This window comes from Artemia sp. Qi Xiang Cuo, chromosome 17 (assembly GCF_049724085.1).
Source record: "Artemia sp. Qi Xiang Cuo chromosome 17, ASM4972408v1, whole genome shotgun sequence".
Classification (NCBI taxonomy): Eukaryota; Metazoa; Arthropoda; class Branchiopoda; order Anostraca; family Artemiidae; genus Artemia; species Artemia sp. Qi Xiang Cuo.
The window spans coordinates 24,192,125-24,217,149 of NC_142810.1; the positions used below are offsets into that span (position 1 = coordinate 24,192,125).

General features: G+C 32.1%; 1 protein-coding gene across 4 annotated transcripts in view; it reads right to left on the reverse strand.

Moving 5' to 3' along the window:
- Positions 1 to 25,025, reverse strand: part of Rbfox1 (RNA-binding Fox protein 1) — a 299,703-nt gene that overhangs the window by 44,092 nt on the left and 230,586 nt on the right. For all 4 annotated transcript variants that reach the window (XM_089103487.1, XM_089103488.1, XM_089103489.1 and 1 more), the window contains one exon: positions 5,221 to 5,274. In XM_089103487.1, the coding sequence (XP_088959613.1) occupies positions 5,221 to 5,274 (54 nt within the window). The remainder of the gene's footprint in view (positions 1 to 5,220; positions 5,275 to 25,025) is intronic.

A 25,025-nucleotide genomic window follows, 5' to 3' on the forward strand; every position in this document is an offset into this window, starting at 1 on the left:
TATAGACCTCAATGCAAGAGCCAATTTGAAAGCATACCCCTTACTCATTCATGAGCACATATTGGCAAATGACTCTATAGCGGAGCTTAAGCTATTTTCTTACATTCGCTGTAAGTTACCAATTACAACAATGTTAATTTTCTTAACAAGAAAAAAGGATGGAGTTAAGAATTATTCAATAGGAGTAAAGGGGTTTAGATTCTTGGAGCCCGGATTAAGACCACTAATCCTTTGCATTCTATAACAAAGATTCCTTATACATTCTACATTTTAAGTCAGGATTCACAAGATTCACGTTTTTATTTTATTTTTTCTCCGGTAAGGCAAAAAAATCCGATTAACAGGGGGACAAGAAAGAATAAAATAATCGTTTCCAGAGAAGTTAAAAAATTTTAAATATTTATTTAAAATGTGTTCTCAGATGATATTCTAACAAGTAAAAAAAGGAATTAACAAGTGCATACACAAAATCTTGCTATTTTGCAAAAAAAAAAAAAAAAAAAAAATCTACAACACCACAATCAGCCTCAGGCGGTGATAAAAGTACTCAGCCCTCTTCAAGAAAAGATGCTACCGTGGCGTCACCTCGTAACACAAAGATGCAATTTTATAAATGTAAGCGCTCCAATAACGTTGGAATCAGCGTGAGTCATTGTTGCCAGATTGGAATAGTTTCTACCAATCTAGTTTGTACAACTATAATTTAGTAGAAGAATTCTTCAGAGAGAGAGAGAGAGAGAGAGAGAGAGAGAGAGAGAGAGAGAGAGAGAGAGAGAGAGAGAGACAGAGAGAGACAGAGAGAGAGAGAGAGAGACAGACAGAGACAGATAGAGAGAGAGAGAGACAGAGAGAGACAGAGAGAGACATAGAGAGAAAGAGAGAGACAGAGAGAGACAGAGAGAGACAGAGAGAGAGAGAGAGAGAGAAAAAAAAACCTAAATTTTTACCCAGCCAACTAGGCAAAACTAAACCTAAACTGGCAACAGTGAATCAGCGTGAGTACACGTCTCAAAAGAAGAGTCGGTCATATTAGCATCTCCTTACTAATTCATTACATTCCGGCCACATGCTTCAAGCCGTGGAAAAGAAAAAATAATTTATTACTGGTGAATTTTTTCCCTTTTTTTTCGGACGACGGTTTCAGGTTCCTCCAATTGATAGCTGGAAATTATAAATTCGTATAAACGACATAAATAATAAATCACACTTAGAATACATCCAAATCTAGAAAATCACATAGCTTATAACAGCATTCGGCAGTCATGGACACCCATTAAGAGTGGCAAAAACGAGGGAAAAGCCTCTGCCAGCATTGTATGTTGCAATAGAGAGAAAATATGGTGTTTAATTTTTACTTAAAATCACTAAAATTAATCTCGGTGTTATCCAGTTACCCAGCTTATTAACAACCAACTATATCTTTTAGTACAACAACATCAATAAAATCTAATTATTTAGTGTCAGAATTTAAAAAAAAATCTATATCACTATTATACAATTCTAGGAGCAAATGCTATTCTTAACTGCGTCTTAGGAACATTAACAGAATATACTTTAATGCTAGCTAAGATAACTTAAATAGAATCTCCCATCAAAAACTTTTGTCCATGAGGACAGGGGTTCGAGTAGTGGTGTCACAGGCTATTTGGTTGGAAATAGGGGTAAATGACATGACTCTTTAAGCTCAGCCAGAGTCGACCCAGCTCCAAAGGGTACTCGGCGAAATCTGGAGAAGGTAAACAGGAAGCGTGTGTGAAAGCAAAGGAATGCTGGCCCCAAACCCCCATTGCACTTCCTGGCTGAAGGGCCATGAAGCGGAGAACAACACCGCCAGTAGGGACTGTAAAGTCCAATGCCGTATTCTTTACTTATTTTTTTCCTCACCAGAAAATTCTAGATGGGTACCCATAATGTCTGAATAAACCGTTAAATACTCTGAATATTCTAAAGAAGAAGAACAATATATATATATATATATATATATATATATATATATATATATATATATATATATATATATATATATATATATATATATATATATATATATATATATATATATATATATATATATATATATATATATATATATATATATATATATATATATATATATATATATATATATATATATATATATATATATATATATATATATATATATATATATATATATATATATATATATATATGTATATATATGTACATTTTTAACACTTTTTTTTATTATTTGTAAAAATGAATTTTTAAGAAAATTCATGATTTCCATGGCTGCTTGCCATGGCTTTGCCATGTGCAAAGCCATGGCAAACAAAATGATCGCTTGTTTGATCTTGATTTAAATTGCAATTCCTTTTTCGGTTTCGTTTCCATTTAGTTCCCTTCCTCTTGAAACTGAAATCCACAACACCTAGCTAATTCCCTGTGATGGCCTAAAGTATATTTTTGCGTTACCTATATCAGTTCTAATTTGACGCAGCCATTTTTTCATTTTTTCGCGTTTTGGAAAAATTTTAAGGTCGAACACGCAAAGATAAAAAAATAAACAAAATCTTTATTGGACCCCATACGGAGACCCAGTGAATCTTTGACCACAGAAATTTCTCTATCTCTGTCTACCCCGTTCCAGTAGAGCTGGCTGGATAACCAAAGCTGAAACACTAGTAATTATCTAGGTCTTTTCAACAACACGTGGCATAGAAATATGCTTTCCTATCTCCAACAGTATACTTCCTGGAAAGTTAGGATTTGCAGGACAAAATGAAAATTGGATTATCTTAATTCGAAGATAAGGCAGGGAAAAAGTTATCGTCCTACTTGTAGATAAAAGGAAGCGAATTTTTATCTATTCTCAAAAAAGAGCTCCAAGATCTGCAAAGACAAGTTCATATTTTTATGTAATAAAACTATAATCTTGAGCTCTCCCTCTCCCCCCCCCCTGCGCCCCAGCTCTCCAAAAAAGAACACTATCTGGAATAGTCTTTGTCCACAGTTTCCATAGATGACTTGCTGCATCATTCTTTAGTCTACTTGTTCTTAAGCAAAAATTTTCCAGCTCTATTTCATTTTAGCAAAGACGAAAATTTTCCAGCTCTATTTCATTTAAGCAGAGAATTTAGCACCGTTTGCGAAATTAGCAAAAATGCCTTTATCATTTCCTTATTGTGTCTTCCCTACTACAATATTTGTAAAATATTCTTCGAAATTTCAGCGTGAGGAGTAATGACTCTGTCTTCTCACGGAATGGATGATCTGAAGCTTAGTATGAACAACGTTTTTAGAATACCTTAGTATACCCGACACCCAACTGTTTTTAATATTATTTTTATCCATTTATTTCTAGGCAGAGACCACTAAAAGAGGGAGTTCACCCTCTGTCTCCTCTACGTGCAGGCAAGTTTAATATATTGGCACTATATCTGTTCTAAAATAATCCCAGGTCAATGAGCTCATTTTTGCCTAGACATTAACACCAAATTACCTCAACATATTGTTTCTCTTAAGCGTGACCGCACATGAATTTTGGTATCTATTTTTATTGTTTTACATAACTTTCTTTTTTTTCTTTTTTAAGCATCATACTTCTGTATTTACCAACACAAGAACGAAAAAATGCCTTAGACGACCAGGAACATGTCCTCGCGGCGTGAAAATATCGAATAATTTTAACTTATAGCCCACAGAGAGAATATCCTCAGACTAGGCTAGATTAATATTACACAAAAACAGCTAAAAATCTTTGAAGAATTCTTAAGTGGTGTTCAATGCAAATGCTTAAGAAAGGGCAGAGTGAAGGAGCAGCGTTAGCCATTGAACCAGTCTAAATTACTTATAGTGGTCCTATAAAAAAAGGTCTCAAGAAAACAGACAACTGTAAACCTTTATTATTGTGACTATCACAGGATTAAGAAGAACTGCTAATTCCCCTCTCAAGTCCCTTGTCAAGAAGTTCTAAATTTCCTATAAACAATTCTATTCGCTTCACGATTATATTGGGCTTCATATTCCGCAATGCGGACTTTCTAGAGAAAATCAGTTTCTTCCAGAGCATAAAGGCTTTCTTGCTTAGCTTTCTCTCTATCCTGACAATTTCGGATACAGTTTCAGAAATTAAGATAATTGTCTCGATCAATACCATCGATATTACCAACAGGTTAAGATTTAGATCTTAAACAGATTTTGGAACTGTGACGTGAAATAAAAAGGAAAGTGATAAGAAAGCTTAGGCAAAGTGTAAACAAGATATTATAAAATGAAAAGTAATAGACACTTGGGAAAAACTGCCAATTGTCATGACAGTCATGACAATCACGACATTTATTTTCATGGCAATCATGATCCAATTCAGCAGACCTAACAACTTTATGAACCGTTCAAATGCTATTTTAACCAAGCAAAAACAACAGCAGAAAATCTAAAGAAAATATAATCAGTGAAGATTTTAATTTTTTGCATCAATCGCCTCGTGAAAAGATTTTTCAGAATATTTGCTGTTTGCTATATTGTTGCTATATTTCAGCTAACTTGAAACTGTAGAAAACTTTGACAAATAGACTTTAGAACTAAATTCTCAAAAAGCTGAATTTTCCAAATTTTATATTTTAGCTGTAGGAATGAAAAAGCTTCAGTTCAAGAAAAAGCATAGAAATAGAAAGGCACAATAGAGTAATGTACAGTCATAGCAACTCACGCACGTGTTGGGGGGACACAAGGACTTGGTATGTGGAAAAATTTTAATTTTAAAATCCAAGAAGGAAGGGGGGAGGGGCTTTAGATTTTTTAGTGAAGATTAGAAAAAAGTATTTTCATAATTTAGGGGGGGGGGCAATTTTATCCCCCTGCCCTCCCAAATTTCTGTCTCAGCTACCAATAGGGTTCTGATCTTTGACGAAAATCTCCAAAAACTGAAGAAGTATATAGCATTGTGAAGTACAACTACTGGAGATTTCGAAGATTTACAATGCACATATAAACAATATTGCCATCTAATTTTGAATTGTCCATAAGTAGATTCCTCACTGAACTTTCGGTAAGAAAAAGAGTTGACGTTCTGCTGGCGGGTAGCACGCCAACAAGATGGCACCAGGAAAAAAGTAGCACGCTGGAAATAAGTGGGCTTGGTCAAATTGACTTTTAAAAGGACCAAATAGACCTATAATTCAGATTTCGTATTGCTAAATAAATTCTTTTCAAATTATTAGGTAATAATGAATGTCATACCTTTGACCCTCTTTCATTGAAAATGATTTCTACATCCAGAATTGAACCAAATTGCTGGAAAGAAAAATAGTGAATTTCAATTACTTTTGAAATGAAAAAATAAAGCATGGTAACAGAGACTGTATATACCAATACACCTAAAGAGCCGTACCTAAAGAATCTGATCTATTTCAGAATTTGAACGATACCCAAGTCTGAGAATAAAACCACGCGACCAAATCTAAAGAAAAAATAAACAAAAATAAACAATAAATTTCTAGCCTATTAAAGCTATGTACCCATTTTAACTTTTCTTATGTAGAAACTACTGACTTCGCCAAATATTTCCACTAGAAAATTTGTCCTTTCTTTATTACTTTCAAATATTTTTTTTATTTTTATTTGCCAAGTTTCCTTACTAGATAGTTAAAACGATTTTGCAATAAAAAAATCGCTTAAAATAAATTAAAAATATAATTATGAAAACACACTATCTATCATACATATGTTGCCAAGATCATCCAATCAGGTAAAGTTTGAAAAGAATAATTAAATGAGAAACGGAAAGATAGTTAAATGTAGAATATAAAATCATAATGTATTTTTTGTTCCGAAGCTCATTTAGGGCCTTATTAAGTAGAGATGAGATGACCTTTATTTTCAACTAATAATTACATCATACTTAACTGGCACTTACCACTTTTTTTAAATAACATTATCAACAAACGTAGAAATGGTAAGAACGTATGACGTTTTATTAAGCCACTATTGTGGCTTGAGCAGCGTCACACAATCTTTTATTATAAACCAAACTCATTTCCTACTCTTTTCTTACCATTTAATACTATTTAACTCTCTTGAATAAAAAAAAAAAAAAAAAAAAAAAAAAAAAAAAAAAAAAAAAAAAAAAAAAAAATCCCACCCAACAAAAACTTTTGTAATCTAATTTTAAACTGAAACTGGTTTTCTGACTCCCTAATGCTCTCCGGGAAACCATTCCACAAATTAACTGCATAATTTCTAATTGCAAAACTAGATCGACTCGTACTCCTTACTTCTGAGACTAAGCTTCCACGACCTCTAGTTCTAGGCTGATGATAATCTGAATTAAACATAAAGAAATCTTTAAAATATTCCAGAGACAGTCTATTAAGCACTTGGTAAGTAAAAACTCTCGCCTGATTGTCTCTGATTTGATGAACATTTAAAAATCTGAAACTGATAAAACATTCACGCGTATGCTCATACTGAACAAACTCACCCAGTACTCGAAGTGCCTTATTCTGAAGAATCAGCAGTCTTTTCATATTTGAAAAAAAATTAGATGCATAAATACAGCAACCATAAACAATAAAAGGATGAAAAATTGTATGATATATATTTCTTAAAGGAGTTCAAGGATACTCGTATTTGAAACACCCCATCACTTCGAGACCTTCTCCGAATTTAGAAGAAATCATATCTATATTTCTTCCAACTGAAATCATGATCAGCATAAAATCCCAAATATCTATTTTCAAAAACCTGTGAAAGCGACAAATTTTCAATTACTATAGAAGTACTATTTACAATTTTTCCTACCCTACTAAAAATCATATAATTTGTCTTAGAAGTATTAACAGCAAGGTAAATCAAGGAGGTAAACACCAAAAGGTTTTCCAGCATTCGGTTTGCTTTATCCACTAATTCTTCCAGTGACCGTGCAAAAGTCGTCAAAGCCGTATTATCTGCAAATGCTGTAACAGTTGCTTCTGGTATGTAGAACCTCAGAGTATCGACGTATACGAGAAAGAGTAACGGACCCAGGACTGAACCCTGTGGAACTCCACATTTTACAGGATAGACTCCACTAGCAATGTCACCTAGCATTACTTTACTTGACCTTCCATACAAATATGGTTTAAACCAATCCAAGCAAACTTCGTTTATCCCCAGACTAGATAGGCGACACAGCAACAACTCAAAATCCAGTGTCGAAGGCTTTTTTGAAGTCGACACAGATCGCTAAAGGAATAAAACCTTTTTCTAGAGCTCCATTTACTACATCCAGAAGATGTAGAAGATCTACATCCGGAATAGATGGACTTAATCTTAGAGCTGTAAATGCTATCCTAGTTTATATATTTCCTTGTCTACTTCATTGATAAATCTATCACTCCAGAGCGGTGAATTCCCTAGTGGTCTTGAACTGGCAAAGGTAATACCATTGTGTAAAGGGGGCAACAAAAAACAACTATCGAATTGGCGACCAATTTTGTCATTGCCTATTTTTTCTAAAATCCATGAAAAGATAATTCACAGGAGACTTTATGAATATTTGGATAAACTAGGAATATTGTGTGACAGCCAATTTGGATCGTCAATATCATACATCTGTGTAAAGATGAGGAGGAGGATTTGGTGCATTGCTTGAGCCGTTGCGAGGGGCTCTCTACGATAAGGGAAGATATATTCTGGAGTTGATACTTCCAGAGGTCTTAAATAGTACGTCGCCTTAGTTTATCTGTAGAATAGTGAGGTATCTAGAAAATTTGTTTATTAAAAAAAAAATCCTAACTTATAAAATAAATGTAGTGTTTCATTTAAGTGGTCTCATTGTGATAAAAATTTAGAAGAATCGAGATCGCTCATATAGTTTATACTATTTGTGCTTTTGTGTACACGGCCGTATTTTAGACTTTAAATTATAGTTCATCTTATCTTTTATTTAGTGAATGATCAATCACTTTCATGAAAAATAGATTAAAGACGTTAAATGACAAAAAAAAACTATCAATATACAAAAATTAAGCGACATTTGAGACAAGACAGAGAGTTAAATGACAATATTTTTCTTTGATATATTTATTATCAGTATTTTGGTAGAAAATCACACTCTACATGCTAATACTGTTATGAAAATCAAGCAAAATGTTTTTACAAGGGCTGGGGGAGGTGTTTCATTCAGATCAGAAAGTTTTGACAAAAAATGCTGTATTTATTTAGAATTAACTTAATATACATTTGTGGTGTTACCAGGGCCAATGCCCCTTGGCGCCCATGGAAGCTGGGTTGCAGCTTATTGTGGGTATTTCTTCTTAACTGCTTTTCAAAACATTGCATTATCTTTAACTTTATGAGGCTATACAATAAAGGAAATCAAAATTTAAAAAATTAAATTAAAAAAGTTCATAGATGTCTCTTCTGACGGAAAATTAGCTAAAAGCATACTGTAGGTCTGGTGGGGAACATATTGATCTCATTAACGCGAATAAATATGCCTATTTATGCAAATAATAATCATCACTTTTAAAGAATAAAATTTAGGTAAATAAATTTTACCCAGAAATAAGAAAAAAAGAATCTACAGATCAAGCGATCAAGCGTGTTTCGGTTTTTCTTTTCTTTTTTTTAATCTTAGAAGTTTTTTTACAGTAAGATAGTTTTGTTTTTTTTAGAAATTCTCAACATTACAGTATTCTTCGCGTCAGAAACCTGTCTGTGATAAAATTCAAGAAGTTAGCAATTAGCAGGGCTTGTTATAAATTTCCTGGTATGAATAAAATGACAGATAAATTAAAATATAAAACTAGATCAAGTTGTTCAAATATACATAAAATATAGAATTAGATTAAATGAGGGATTGAGGACTAGTAAATTTACTGTAATAGTCGAAAGACTCAACTGATTATTTTTATCTATTTTCTTGTCTTCTAGGAAGTCCTTATCATTACATTTTCCCTCGTTTCGGAAGCATGTCATTTATAAGAATTAAAAAAAATATAAGAATTAAGAATAAAGAATTAAGAATAAAAAAAAGAATTAAATAAAATAAGAATTAAAAGAATTAAAAATAAATTAAAATAAGAATTAAATAATAAGAAAATTAAATTAAATAAAATTATTAATAAATATTTATAAAATATTATTATAAAATATTATATTATAAATATTATATTATAAATAATATTATAAAATATTATTTAAATTATTAAAATTAATAAAATTAAATAAAATTATTAAAATTAATAAAATTAAATAAAATTATTAAAATTCAATAAGAAAATAAAATTAAAATTAAATAATAAGAAAATAAATAAGAAAATAAAATAATAAGAAAATAAGAATTAAAAATAAAAATTAAATTAAATAAAAATTAAAATAAAGAATTAAGAATAAGTAAAAAAATTAAAAAACAATGGAAACAAGAAACATTACTGCAAATCTAAATCTGAGAATGCTGATTCGGCACGTGAAGTCAGTAGCACAATCGACACGTGTTGGAGACATAATTTTTCCCTTCCACTTCCCCAAGCTCACTATTTTGGAAAGAAGCCAACACTAAATCTCACTTCTAAAATATCCTCAACTGAGAAACCGTGGAGATAGCATCCATAAATAAAGCGAAAAAAATTCAATGAAGTTTCTTCTTTTCTTTGGAGAAGAATGGTTAAAAATTCAGAAAGAAAATAAAACAGGATATCATATTATCCAACAGATGGATACACCATCAAGGTTTTATCTGAAGGTAGTAAATCTCAAAACAAAATATTAAGAAGAGGGAAATAGGATTTACGACGTTTCTCCCAAAGAAAATAGGGAACAGAAGAGTCCAATCTTTTTTACTCTTTAATATGGATCTTATATGAAACGCTGACACCAGAGATAATAAAATGCTACTAAATTGAGCTACAAGAACTAAGAACAAGCTTGAAGTTTCTTCAAGAAGTTTCTTAAGAACAAACTTCAGTTTCTAATCTTCAAGTTCCTTATTGCATTTATTCACTCATTAAACTATTGGGATAACTTCATGAAACAATAAATCCTGGTACTTAAAAAATATTCGCCACCACAACAACCATTATGAAATTGCCGGTAATTATTTACTAAGTAAATCACTAGGTAATTAATTACCAGTAAATAAAGTAATCAATTGCAGTAGCATTTAATTAAATTACTATAACGGACCAAAATTCTTAATTTTTTTTAGGAAGCTGCTGAAAATTTACAAAAAAGAGGAGAAATTCCAGTTGATCTTACATTAAAGTGCCAGGCCCTGAGTGCATACACATGACAGAAAAGCATCGGCAGGAAAAAATTTCTGCATATAACCGCTACAAAATTAAATTTTATTTTAAAATTATTTCTCCTACTTAGTTTATACAAGATTTATTTCATATATTATAAGTATAGTCAAATTCAACATAAAATTAGGCATAATTCATATTTTATTACGGTGTATAAAAAAACGATAGATTGTTACTCGGACTAGCTAGATGGCGTTGATAGTTTTCGTCTCTTACATTTCAAACTCAAAAGTTATTTATAAGACTAATCAAAAAGTACTAACCCATTGAAATTCAAAAATGTTTGAAACTAATAAAAACTTTTAAAGAATTTGACAAGCATTGACCCCTACTTCAAAAAATTCAGAGTATACGTAAGTATAACATCCGATTGCATATAAATAAACTAGTTTCAAGGGTTCTCTAGCTTCAAAATTACAATAGCTACAAAATTAAATTTTATTTTAAAATTATTTCTCCTACTTAGTTTATACAAGATTTATTTCATATATTATAAGTATAGTCAAATTCAACATAAAATTAGGCATAATTCATATTTTATTACGGTGTATAAAAAAACGATAGATTGTTACTCGGACTAGCTAGATGGCGTTGATAGTTTTCGTCTCTTACATTTCAAACTCAAAAGTTATTTATAAGACTAATCAAAAAGTACTAACCCATTGAAATTCAAAAATGTTTGAAACTAATAAAAACTTTTAAAGAATTTGACAAGCATTGACCCCTACTTCAAAAAATTCAGAGTATACGTAAGTATAACATCCGATTGCATATAAATAAACTAGTTTCAAGGGTTCTCTAGCTTCAAAATTACAATAGCTACAAAATTAAATTTTATTTTAAAATTATTTCTCCTACTTAGTTTATACAAGATTTATTTCATATATTATAAGTATAGTCAAATTCAACATAAAATTAGGCATAATTCATATTTTATTACGGTGTATAAAAAAACGATAGATTGTTACTCGGACTAGCTAGATGGCGTTGATAGTTTTCGTCTCTTACATTTCAAACTCAAAAGTTATTTATAAGACTAATCAAAAAGTACTAACCCATTGAAATTCAAAAATGTTTGAAACTAATAAAAACTTTTAAAGAATTTGACAAGCATTGACCCCTACTTCAAAAAATTCAGAGTATACGTAAGTATAACATCCGATTGGATATAAATAAACTAGTTTCAAGGGTTCTCTAGCTTCGATGACTTTTCAAGATGTATTTCCAATAGACCCCCCCCCCCCACTGGTCCAATCAAACTCTGCCTCTACATGGAAAGGATTTTTTAATACAGAATGGCTAAATAAATTTCCACATTTACTTCGAGAGAAACTTCACCTATGTATAATAAAGGAGAGACAAGAAACGAAACTGAAGGGTTTTTTAAATCATAAATAAGTTTAAAATACCCCTATTTATACCGAATTCAAGACACATAAAGCAAATAGAATAATAAATAATAAAGCAAACACATAATCTAAAGCAAACAGAAATTACGATGAATTACGATTGAAATTTCAATTTTGAAAAATTAAAAATTAAACAATTAAGTAACAAAAAGGGTAAGAAAAAGAACTGAAGAAGAATCAAACAACACAAAACAATTTGAAAACAATTACTAACAGCATAAGAAAATTTCGATAAGTAATCCTTACAAACACATTTTCAGAAAAATAACAATCTTAATCTTTAGGAAAAATCTCAAAATTTTATATACTTTGTAGGAAATTCAACAAGGAAAAGCATCTCTGAAATAAACTGAATTTTAAAAGCCATTGTATGATAAAAATATAGACCCAAAGTTATTTCTCCTTCTTTACTTACAAATAACATCTTTACTCCTTACTCCAATCTTTACTCCTTCTTTACTAATACATTTTCGTACCCAAAACCAACGGTTATAACGTAAATATTTATAGCGTTTATTTATTTAGTGGAAAATGGCTAGAGGAATGTGAAAAACCTTCTTATGTTGCTTAGATAGGCTCTGAGGAGGAACCAACCACTTGTTACTAAAATGGTTTTCTAAATAATCCGAAAGTTGGCAATAGTAATTATTGACGTTCCAGGTAAGGCTGGAATTGACATACTTCAACAAGTTCGTAATAGCAGATATAAGTGATTAAAAAATCATTCAGCCGTTATTATGATTAATTTAATATATTTTATAAGCAATTAGGTTAATTCTTAAATAATTTAAGGTATTTTATAAGCCGTTAAGTAATTTTTTTTTATTAAGTTCCTAAGCCAAGTTATTTTACGAGTCATTAAATTAATCTCACGACCTCATAACTTAAAACTAAAGAATAACGCGATGATTAAGCTAATGGATAATTAGAGTATCAAATATATACAAGCCTACGTGGATCATTTGTAACAATTGTATTTTATTGGTGGTGGTTTTATTTGTTTGTAGTTTAGTTTAGTTAGGGTTTTTATCTTTGTTTCTCTTGTGCTGAAGACGCCTAGTTTGGATACTAGGCAAAATATCCGCGGTGTTTAAGTTTTTCCTCTTTCCTCTCTACTGGCCGCAGTCTCGTTTGTCGTTTTTTCATTGAGTTTTTTCTCTCTTTGTTAGTTTTATGTCATGGTTGACTAGTTCGGCTTAAGATCTTTCATGTACAAGCCTGTCACAGAAAAACTTTACAAAACGCATCTCATATTTATTTATATGCATTTTTGTTACTTTTCTACGAGCTAAACAAAAATTGGGGGGAGGGGAGTTCGAACCTGGTAATATATATATATATATATATATATATATATATATATATATATATATATATATATATATATATATATATATATATATATATATATATATATATATATATATATATAGAAATGATAAATGTATGCTCAAAAAGAGTGAAATTAGTACTTTAATATATTTTATCAATTTCATTTGAAGGAAAAAATTATAAAAAGTTGATTTATAATGTTAGAGCCTAGTACCTAGATGGTTTACCATAAAATCATTTTCCTTTATAAATTTCCCCATGAAAATCAGAAAATTATGATGTCGGTTTGAAATTTAAAACTTGACACTGGATTCACTGAACCATTAGCATCACGTAGTTTGACAAGGCAAAGAAGAGAAAAGTCATCACTCTCCGGTCTACTTTTCCATGTTCAGGAAAAGACTATGAGAAACGCTGATCAATAAAAACAATTCCCTGGCGACAACTCAGCACCAACTTTTCAAGAATGAAATTTGGATGAAATATATTTTATTTGGGACATGGTGATCTCTTATTTCGACGGATAAAGAGAAAGGAAAAATGATGACCAATGAAAAAAAAAAATCTCAGATGACATTTTAAGCCAGACTTAGGGTAACAAATGAGCTGGATGATAATGGTTAAAAACCAGCAGTTCTTCTCCATGGTCATAAAAGAAGGGTTCCGTCCATAGATTGGTACTTGGCTGTTTGACACAGGCTGATTGGCTGAGTGCCACTTCTAAGTGAACTGATTTTCAAGTTGTACTCTTTTGGAATTCTTTTTCAATAAAAAACATCGCTAAAACCGAAGAAAGAGCTAGTGGTGGGATTTATCACAAAAATAATTTTTTCGTGATAAATCATGTAGATGCTAGATGATTCAATATATGTTTTATAATAAAATTTAAATTCAGAGTATACCAGGCGTGTTATTTTTTTAATATTTTTTGGATAAAACATTACATTCAATTGCATGTCCGATTTTCAAAATCACAGCACATAATCAGTTTCAACAACTAAACAAAATAGAAACAAATTTCAAAAGGCAAGCCACCTTCAGGTCACAAATCTTCACAAAGAGGGGGCATTCTAAAATTGCCCGAAATTGCGTGTTACACTGATTTTCGGTGCTATAGTAAAAAAAAATTACTATACTAGTGCTAAAATAGCACTTTCATACTATATTAAAAAACCCTGAGCACGGGCTACAGGGCTAAACATAATGAAATAGTGCTAAAATAGCCCTTTCGTGCTGCAGGTGGCAACCCTGGAGACGACTATACACAGCAACTGCCCGGCGTACGTTAATTAACAGAACAAACAATCTGTGAATGCGCGTGAAAACAAAAAGACTTTGACCTTTTATACTGCGCTTGCTACGCTCCTAAACAAGTTCATGTTGCTATTTGAGCTAAATCCAACGAACTTGATGGCTAAGAACCAGAACCAACACGCATCACTAACCAAAATCAATAATGCAAAAACCACGAAAGGAACACATAACCAAGAAGAAGTTTCACATATTCAGTACTACAGTTACATAATTTTCGAGGACGGACGCTTGATTTACAACTCGTTTAGATTAAAACGTAAATTACACTCTTTATTGATGTAATAAAGAGGTGTTTACATTTTAACAAACCAATTAAGGCAACTAAACAAGAAGTCATTTCCCAGAGGACAACACTATTAATACCCAGTTTTATACCCAGATGAGAAGTCTCGTTTCTCTAGATCTCACAAGCTTGCAGCAACGCGGCTATTTAGATGGTCATTATATGAAGGGTATAATCTACTAGGTTAAATGTTCCCAAATATTAAAACCTATAATTAAAATCCCCCCCCCCCACACGTAGCACTAAAATGCATTCCACTATGCTTCAGCTTCCCTAAACTCCTCATTTATTAGAAATGTAAAAAGAAAAAAAATTCTAGTTAACCAACGGAGAAAAAAAGAACTAAATAAACGACGCAAAAGTGCAATCAGTTTATTTCCGGGAAAGATTCTATAGTGATTGTCTTATTGATTTTGTGTCAGAGTCCTAAGTGATTTATTATTATTGACATTGCTTCCTTCTGAACAAACTTTGCCCCAACCCTCTCCCATTTAATTTTTGTGGTTCTGCCAAATATACTTAGTAAGCCATCCTCATTTGGCAGTCAGCCGAAACAGAATCCTAAAAACTGTAAAGAAGATAAGCAATGGAAATTCAATAAACTGATTTAGACCAAGATCACCAATATGATATTCATTTTAATCATTCAAAGGCCCTCTCGGATGGCAGGCATAAAGTAAAAAAACCTCTGTTGTGAGGACCTGTGAAAAATAGGTACTTATGTATTATACGAGAAACACTCGAGAATTTGGATTGTGAAGATGAGATAAAATCTCGAGAATTTGGATCGCGAGGATCAGATAGGACAATAACCAGTTAGTTTGCAACACAGTTTATATAATTATCCAGTAAGCTTATCGCAGATCATTTCTGGTCTTCGTTCTCGGTGCGAACAAAAAGCTCCTCCCACTTCTTTCTTCATTTGTGGATCAGTGTGTTTGCGTCTATCAATGAGGAATGGTTACAAAGTGCACTATTCGTAATAGCGGGTTCCACTTGTTTCCGATTAGATCACAGTCTGACTTGTCTACCCGTGAAAAGATCTGATGCCGCTTGTGTTTCTATCTGCAAAAACGTTCTCCGGAGCACTCGCACCCCGGTCCGGTTTTTTATAATGGGTGAGATAGGGAATAATCATATTGGATAATTATATAAACTGTGGTTTGCACTGTATAGTGGTATAATATAGTGTATCACCATAGATGTTCAAATTAAGATTTGGGGTTTGCCAACGATCGAAGAACAGTCAATTATATTTTTCCAGGATAAGGGGTTGTTACCCAAAACAAACACCGATTATACAAATTAAGATTATATTTTAATAAATTATTTACTTTTTAGATTTGCATATTTTCCTTGTTTCATTTAAAACATACATTTCATTTATTTATATAAAACATACATTTTTATATAAACGAAACACGGTACTAAATTTTTAATCTGCGAATTGATTATCTTTAGTAAGATATAATAGTTCGCTGGTATCTAAAAACTAATAAGGATTTTAAATATTTTAAATATCGTTGTCCCGTGTACAACCTTAAATCTCTGAGGAAAGATATATCTTTGCTTTTACTCTTGTTGTTTCTTTTTTTTTATAGAAAATCTCTTTTTTGGGGGGGGGGGGGTAGGGGCAGGGGGTGGCGGACTTAAAATTTTGTGTTTGGAGGAAGGGGTGAATATTTTTTTATAGAATAGAAGTTATTGACACAAAAGCCCAAAGGGCCGTGGTCACAAAATCAAAGACACTTTCATACAAACTTAAATTGGCACAAAAGTATAATCTAGGCTAGTGAAATATCACCCTCACCCCTAATCTTCATAAAACCTTTCTCTATGCTCTATATCCATCGTCAGGAACCTTTCAAATCTCTTTATACCTCCCACATCTTTCCTTGCTAATAAATTTATTATCTCATCTCTCTCCCAAACCTCAACCCCAAACAATTCTTTCCTTAAATCTATTAATTCACTACACTTCCCAACAAAATGAACCAAATCTTCCTCTTTCCCGCACATGGGACAGAAGCAATATTTTTTTATATGGTCCTCATAAGCTACGTTTTTATTTTATTTTTTATGCCCGTCACCCAACGGCTTTTGTGGCTAGTTTAGACAGGGAAGTAACAATGAATATATAAAACTTTGAGCTTTTCAAACTCTTCAAACGAATATTTTTGTTTGAGCAAATGAATATTTCAAACGTTTTTTTTTTGTAGAAACTATGAAGACATGCCATGCAATATGATTTTAATGACAACAGCCTCCTGAATCTACTTGACCGCAATAAAAACCCAGATTCCCCATCTCCCGGTTTCCTCCTGTTATATGAGCTAATTATCTTATGGGCCCTCCCCAAATATTACAAATGTTTTCTATAAATAGCGATGTTCACTAGGGAGTCATATCTATCTGCCTTATACTTAACAATGGATGTTTCAAAAAGTGGATAAAGTTCATCTTTTTATCCAATTTGTGACAACAAGTTTTGTTCTCGAATTTTTTCAAGAGCCTTTCCCTTCCCCTCAACATCAAAAAGTCAGTTCTAAAGTTAGCAAACTTCAAAATTCCCCTCCCCTTAAAGCTATATTTAAACAAAAGGCGGGACTTGTCACAAAAGCATGGATACGAAACTATCCACTATGGAATGCTGACACGAATGAATAAGGTGTTTACAACATGCAATATTATCCAAGGTGACAAAAACGGTAAACAATTGTCCCTTAACTAATTAGAAACACCTGAAAACTTTTCCGTATTCAAAAATTTAGTAGTTCCTTCTATGTATCCATCATAATAATTATCAAATACTACTACCACAAATCAATTAATTACTAGTGATTACATGATTGTATAGTGGTGAAAACCTGCAATTAAAAGTGAATAAAAAACGTGACTCTTAAAGCTTGGAGACAACTTAAAAGCGCATATAAATTCCTACAAAAGCCAATGGGGATGATATGCGCATGCAGACTTTTTTTTAATTATATACTCAGTTGCTAAAGTATCCTTTAACTAATTGGAAACATTTGAAAAGTTTTCCCAATTATAATATCCAAGAGTTCCTTTCATTTGTGTCTTAAGTTAATTGTTCAATGCAACTATCGTAATTAAATTAATTGATGGGAATTTCGTCATTGTTTCCGTGATAATGATGATCTAAAAAAAACAATTAAAACTAAACGAACCAGTGCGATTGCAAAAAAGCGGAAAATAATATATGCTGAGAGGCTCATCCAATAATAATTTACTGAAAATCAAGACGCTAAGAAATGGTGACAATTCTCTCGGACAGAATGATTTTGTGTATGGTATGAAAAGCAAATGTTTTCCCAAAGAGGAAAAAAACAGATCTAATTTTATGGAAGTGTATAAGAATGTCAACTTTGTTTTTACAATGAAATATAGATGCACGAGGCTTCATTTGGAGACTGATGTTAGGGGGAAGGGGTAGCTCTAGATAACTAAAAACAAGAGAAGCCAGGACATGTTTACCTCTTCTGAATTGGATATAGATTAAAAAATTAAAACATAGATTAAAAAATATTAAAAATTAAATATTATAAATTTAAAATTAAAAATAGATTTAAAAATTAAAATATAGATTTAATTATAGATTAAAAAATTAAGACCAAAACACAAAGGGTGCAAAACTAGCACCTAAAATGTCTGACCACGTGATAACTGAATATTTTACTCCACATTAACTGAAATATTGAGATTAAAAAAAAAAAAATGAAAAACGCGTACTTAAAGACTCTTTAGCACGGATTTAAGGAATTAAACTTATGGTATGAGGCAATTATTGTATATACTCATATATTTTGATCGTTCTGTTTCAGAAACTACATTTTACTCTATTTTCCAGCTGCAAAGCCCATAAACCGTTATAAAACCAGAAACTATATTGAGAGTACTTTCACGGATTTATATACTAATAGGTTAAGATTTTCTTATTCCTGAAAGATGAACAAGAAACCTTGGTGTCTTTGGTTAATGTCGGGAAAACTAATGTAAGCAGAATTGTTGAATAATATGACTGGACAGATAATGCCTGTTCGGCATAGCTAATACGCTAAATTATATATTTTAAGGATTGCCTATAGGATTTTTAGACGAAATATTTTTACTCTTACTCAAATCAGTTTGGTCTAAAATAATAATACAATTTGCTTTTGGAAGTTGAAACAGCAAAGCGCGATCTTCTTGACATTAAATACATAAGATTGTATTATTAAAAAAAAAAAAAATTCAATTTCTACTCAATCTATGCACGTTACATAAAAATGTTGTTCTTCAGCATCCTCTGAAGTAGAAGGACAAAAGACAAGATTAAAATTGTATCCTCACCATACAGACTATGTAATTACAAACATATTATTTCCTGTTTATAACGAGTGTCTCATGAAATATGCAAAAACACCTCACCTAAGATGTTTCTGGTTACAATACCAAAGCCGAAAAATAAAACGAGCTCTTTTTGCTCGTAAGAGAAATGAATCATTGTTTTAAATTCTAACAATGAACAGATGTCTTTGCATTATCTGCAACAAAAAGTAATCTAAGTTTCTACTCTTTTAGAAATCTGTGTATAATACACAAAAAATATATCCTCTTCAAGATTCTCTCAAAGAGAACAACAGAAGATAAGATTTTTGAAGTATGTAGTGTCACAGGCACTCAGAGTGAGTAATTAGAGACAAACTCTTCTGGTTCTAACGAGTTCTTGAGCTGTTTCGAAAACACCTAACCCAGGATGTTTTTGGTTACAATACCAAAGCCGAAAATAAAATTAAAAACTTCTTTCGCTTTTAAGAGAAAGAGAGAATTATTCTGCGCAGCGAAAATAGTTCACGTTTCTAGTATTTTAATACGAAAAACAAGATTTTTGAAGTATGTCAAAGAACTGACTTGCAGACTGTGCTACTAGAGACGGTTGCTTTTCTGTTTCCAATGATCAAACTCTTAAACTTCCAAAAATATAAAAAAAAAATCCAACTAGAGATAAAAGTGATGACAGAAAACAATACTATGAAAAAAACTACTTTAGATGAAATAAATTATAAATTTAGGAGGCAATGAGCGTAAAAATTTTCAAATAAATTAACTCTTTTTATGTAACTGAACTGAATTGAAGGTCATTTCAAGACCTTTCAAATGGTATACAGATACATCTACATCGTGGCCCGTGACCCAAAGAAAGGACAGATTTTTCTGTCCCAGTAGATTTCAATAATACCCTTCTTTTTTGGATTTCCATGGGAAAATATCCTTTTTGGGTATTTTCATTGAGAAATCGAAAAAACAAATTCCCCCCAACCCAGATTAACAAACATTAATTTTTTCCCCAATCCCAATATTTTCATATAGATAACAGTTCAATATAACCTTTTATTAGAAACTGCAGTTGACACTATCTGCATGCCATCTATACAAATACAGAATTGACCATAACTAATCTAATAAAAACGTTCAAATTTTAATGACTTATTATTCAGTCAATTTAAAGTCTACTCGCCTGCTGCTTGATAAAACGCACGAGTCTCAGATGCCAAATCCATTCACAACATAAAACATGATATAAATGACAAATATGATACATTGCTTGTTTTAACTATACAGAGCATGTAGAGAAATAACAAAGGTTTTATTTCTTCCCATGTGTTTGAGCAATGATTGTTTGTTTAAAGATGTACTAGTATGTATTCAGTCAAATTGGCTTCTAAAAAACAATTTATTATAGAATGGTCAATTACTTTTGGTTCGTTTGTTATACAAAACTAAAACACCAATGTATCAACAATTTAAAAAAACGAGGTTAATCGAATAGGCTCCTGACCGGCTAATGTAAGACTTCTTGGAATATTTGGAGAGAAAAACTCATAATAATTTTTATAAATAATGTTATAAATAACATATAAAATAACATATGAAAATTACATTTTTTAAAACCAAGTCTTTGGTTTTAATCCGAGTTTTCAGGTTAACTTGAATGGCCAACACCTCATTGATACAGAAATTGTGGTTTTCTGTTGAATTAACAGAAAACTAAAAACCAAATTTTCGGTTTAAAACCAAAAAACGTTTCTTAAACTACACTCTAAATAAAAATTACATATATCTTGAGCCTCATAATAACAGCAGGAACATTACGGCATACTCAGGACTTGTCAATCATAGTCAGAACGTCCGAAAAAATTTGTACATTCTTCAGATAGTTTGTGTCACATCCCAGCTTCGCTCCGCCCTCGAATCATTGGTTAACGATAAGTTAACCAAAAAAAGGCAAAGGAAAATCTGACTGCCTTTTGGCAATCATCTTTCGCAACCAAAGCATACTTCTCTTTTAGGTTCAAGTCCGATATTAAATGACTGAGCTATACGGTCATGGTTGAAGCGGTAGCTACAAACTAGTAAAGAGCGAGCCACAGCCCTTAGTAACCAAAAGTTAAAAAACGTGTTTTGAAAAAAGCCTAGTGAAAAAAAACTGCCATCTGACACTGAACCAGGAATGGTGACTATTATTTCGGTTCGTTTCGGGTTGTATTGTCTCTTGACGATGAAAGTGACTATAGCAAAATTCAGAAAACTGTTTCGTTACGTGTCAGAAAAGCGACAATAGCAAAAAATCGGAAACAGTTTAGCAATGTATCAGGTAACAGAAAACCTCTGAACAACAAGCAAATTGAGGCATAATCAGGATTTAGTTACTGATGATGAAAGCAACAATAGTAAAAATCCAGAAGCAGTTTCGTAATGTATCAGAAAAAGCAAACCTCTAAATAAAATCAGGTTGTAATTGTTGAAGTTCAGCTATATATAACTTGCATAAAAATTTTCCTTTTAATTAGAAGCAATAAGCTAGTTAGAAACATTTATATACGTATAGGCTGCATATTATCTCCTTCATCCACCCCTGTCAGTACACCACTACAATAATCTTTCACTTAATCAAACAGTTCGTGGTAACGAACTGTAAGGAGCGACCCGGCTCAATGGTAACCGAAACTCTAGAAAACGGTATTTTGATACAAATAGATGCACCAAAAGAATCAGATTTTAATGCTGATTTCAAATATATACGTTTCATCAAGTTTAGTCCTACCCATCAAAAGTTACGCGCCTAAGAAAATTTGGCTGATTTTCGAAAAAAGGGGGAAAGACCCCCTAAAAGTTATAGAACCTTAATGAAAATCACACCATCATATTCCGCGTATCAGAGAACCCTACTGTAGAGGTTTCAAGCTCCTATCTACAAAAATGTGGAATTTTCCATTTTTTGCCAGAAGAAAGATCAGAAGAAAGATCATGCGTGTTTATTTGTTTTTTGTTGTTTTTTTCCAGGGGTGATCGTATCGACCCAGTGGTCCTAGAATATCGTGGGAGGGCTCATTGGAATGGAAATTAAAAGTTCTAGTACCCTTTTTAAGTGATAAAAAAAAATGGAGGGCAACTGGGCCCCCTCCCAAGGTCCTTTTTTTCCCAAAGTCACCCGATCAAAATTGAGATAGCCATTTTGTTCAGCATGTTCGAAAATATTATAAGTATGTCTTTTAGGATGACTTAATCCCCCGAAATTCCCGGAGGGAGGGCTGACAGTTCTGAACTTTACCCAATATTAACATATAGTATTGGTTATTGGGAAGTATACAGCCGTTTTTAGGGGATATTTTTCCGGGTCGGGGGGGGGGGGTCGGGGGTTACGTGGGAGGATCTTTCCATGAATGAAGTTTTAATGGGGGAAGGGACAATGCTATGAAGGGGACGCCGGACTTCCCAACATTATTTAAAAAAGGATCAGAAATTAGATATAAGAAAACAAGTTTTTCAACTGCAACAGCAGCAACATCAAAACTTTAAACGAACAGAAAATATTACATATATGTTTGGGTTCACCCCTTAGTCAATACCTCGCTCTTTAAGCCAAAGATTTTTTAGTACTTTCATAAGAACTATTTATTCTAATTAACGGCCTTTGTGATTAAGCGGTCCTTTTTAAAGAATTGGAACAAAATTCGAACTTTCGCTTAAAGAGCAAGGTATTAACTAGGGGGCGAACCCCCTAATATACGTATTAAAAATATATGAATATAGAAGCTCGTTACGTAATTTAGTTCGTAAGCTACGTATATTTATTACAAATAAAAATGTTCGTAAATAAAATTAAACAAGTTTCGAGAAATCCATTTAACCAAATAAAAGTAAATTAATATGCAAATTTTGTTTTAATTATTCATGTACGGTGAGCCAAGATTAAAACCTGCATTTTTTCAAAAACGTTCCAAAATTAAATAAAAAAAACAAGTTTTTTTAACTGAAAGTAAGGAGCGACATTAAAACTTAAAACAAACAGAAATTATTCTGTATATGAAAGGGGCTGTCCCCTCCCCAACGCCTCGCTCTTTACGCTAAATTTTGACTTTATTACAACTCAATTTTTTTAAACAATGAAAAACTTTAGCGTAAAGAGCGAGGCGTTGAGGAGGGGACAACCTCTTTCATATATGGAATAATTTCTGTTCGTTTTAAGTTTTAATGTCGCTCCTTACTTTCAGTTAAAAAAGCTCGTTTTTTTATTTAATACAATTAAAGATTTAAAACGTTAATAAGTATTCTGATTCCAGATAAAGGAAGATTCAAGATATTTCTTCTTCAAGATTAAAAAATATCTTAGAAAAAGTACATGTATCCAGAGAATAATTAATATGGTATATTTTCTAGAAAACGCAAATAATGAATATCCTGATATTCCTTTGAGTTTCTCAATTTTTGACAGTTAAGAAATATTTTTAGTTCCTTTTACAGTTTCCTTGATAGCTGTCACAGGAAAAAATTCGAAGAAAATTGATCGTACTTCTATTATAAATAAAAAGAAAAAACTTTAAATGAAATAAAGTTAACATCTATCATAAAGAGCTCTGATGAATCTTACTACAAACACATCGATCTAGGGTTTTTGACCAAAACATCCTCGCATTCCTTTTCCTTACTACTTCTTTTTGACATAAAGCAGCAGCTAAAATAAAACAAAATACCAACACTTGACGTGTAAATCCAGATAGGTGTCATGGTTGCAGCAGCAACCTAGTAAAGAGCGAACCACAGCCCATCAGCTAAAAAACACGTTTAAAAAAAAAACTGCCCGGTGAAAAAAAATTGTCATCCAAAACTGATTAAGGAATGGTAGCTATCATTTCAGTTAATCTTAAAAGTAACAGTTTATTGCGAAAATTTACGATGATTTGAAAAAAAATGAAACCCATCGAAAAATGGCGTCAAATGAAAAGAAAAAGTGCACTATTAGAATCAACATGGTCGAAAACCTTGTGGAGGGAAATTACAGTCTCCCGCCTTGAACAACAAGGAAAATTACTTTTTGCATGGGTAGCACTCACACTTGACGTGCAATCCCCGATGGGTGTGTTAGAAAAATCCACCAGCAATCTCAGATGGACCGAACAAGCGTCGCATACAGTTTACTTTGCCTTAACCAAGAGGGTGTATCTGATTTTTTTTTAGACTGAGCTAACGCGTAAAAAAGATCCCTTTCGGGCAGTTTTTCCGAGAGCTTCCATAATTGAAAGATTGCGTATATAATTCCGGGGTCTTGGACTTGTTACTCCGGGCCTCACACCTGTTATGAAAGGTAAATAAACCTGCGTCTTTAAAAGATGAGTGCAAAGCATTTGCGCTTCAAAATGAATTATAAGAGCTCTATTTTAACACGTTTTATTCTAGATTGATTCTGTGTTCACCACCACCACCGCGCCCCCAAGAAATATTGAAAATAGCTCAATTTCGTCCATAATTTCTTGTATTTTTCGTAAAGTTTGGGGTAGTTTTAGCGCTTCAAAAATAATCAGAAGAGGTAAATTTTAATAGGTTTTATTCAAGATTTCTGTGACCGCCACCACCCCAACCACCTAAAGCATCGAAAATAGCACTATTATTTCAATAGTTTCTTATACTTTCCGTAAAGTTTTAGGTATTTTTTTCACATTTGATTTTTTTCACATTTGAATTATATTTTTTAATATTATTGCTTAAGCGCATGCAAGCTAAAATAGTACTTACCTTAGTATTATGTACTATGCACCACAGCAAAGTCACACAACTACACACAGTAGTTTTTACAAACTTTTCTCTTTTAAATCTTCGAGCAAAAGATTATTCTTGTAAGAAGTTAGAAAACTGTGTTTTCATCATCTAGCTATACGCACCCTTGAATGTGTGGTGTGACGATACAAGGTGGAAAATACGCCACGAGCGAAAAGTTTTTATTGTTAACTTATAAATTATTGTTTCTAACCAATAAAGTAACTATCTCAGAGCCAAAGATGGATTCTCTATTCCAGTTGAATCACAACCCTGGTTATACTCTCGGTTTCATTTATTCGAGTAAATATCCAGGGAGAAGAGGTG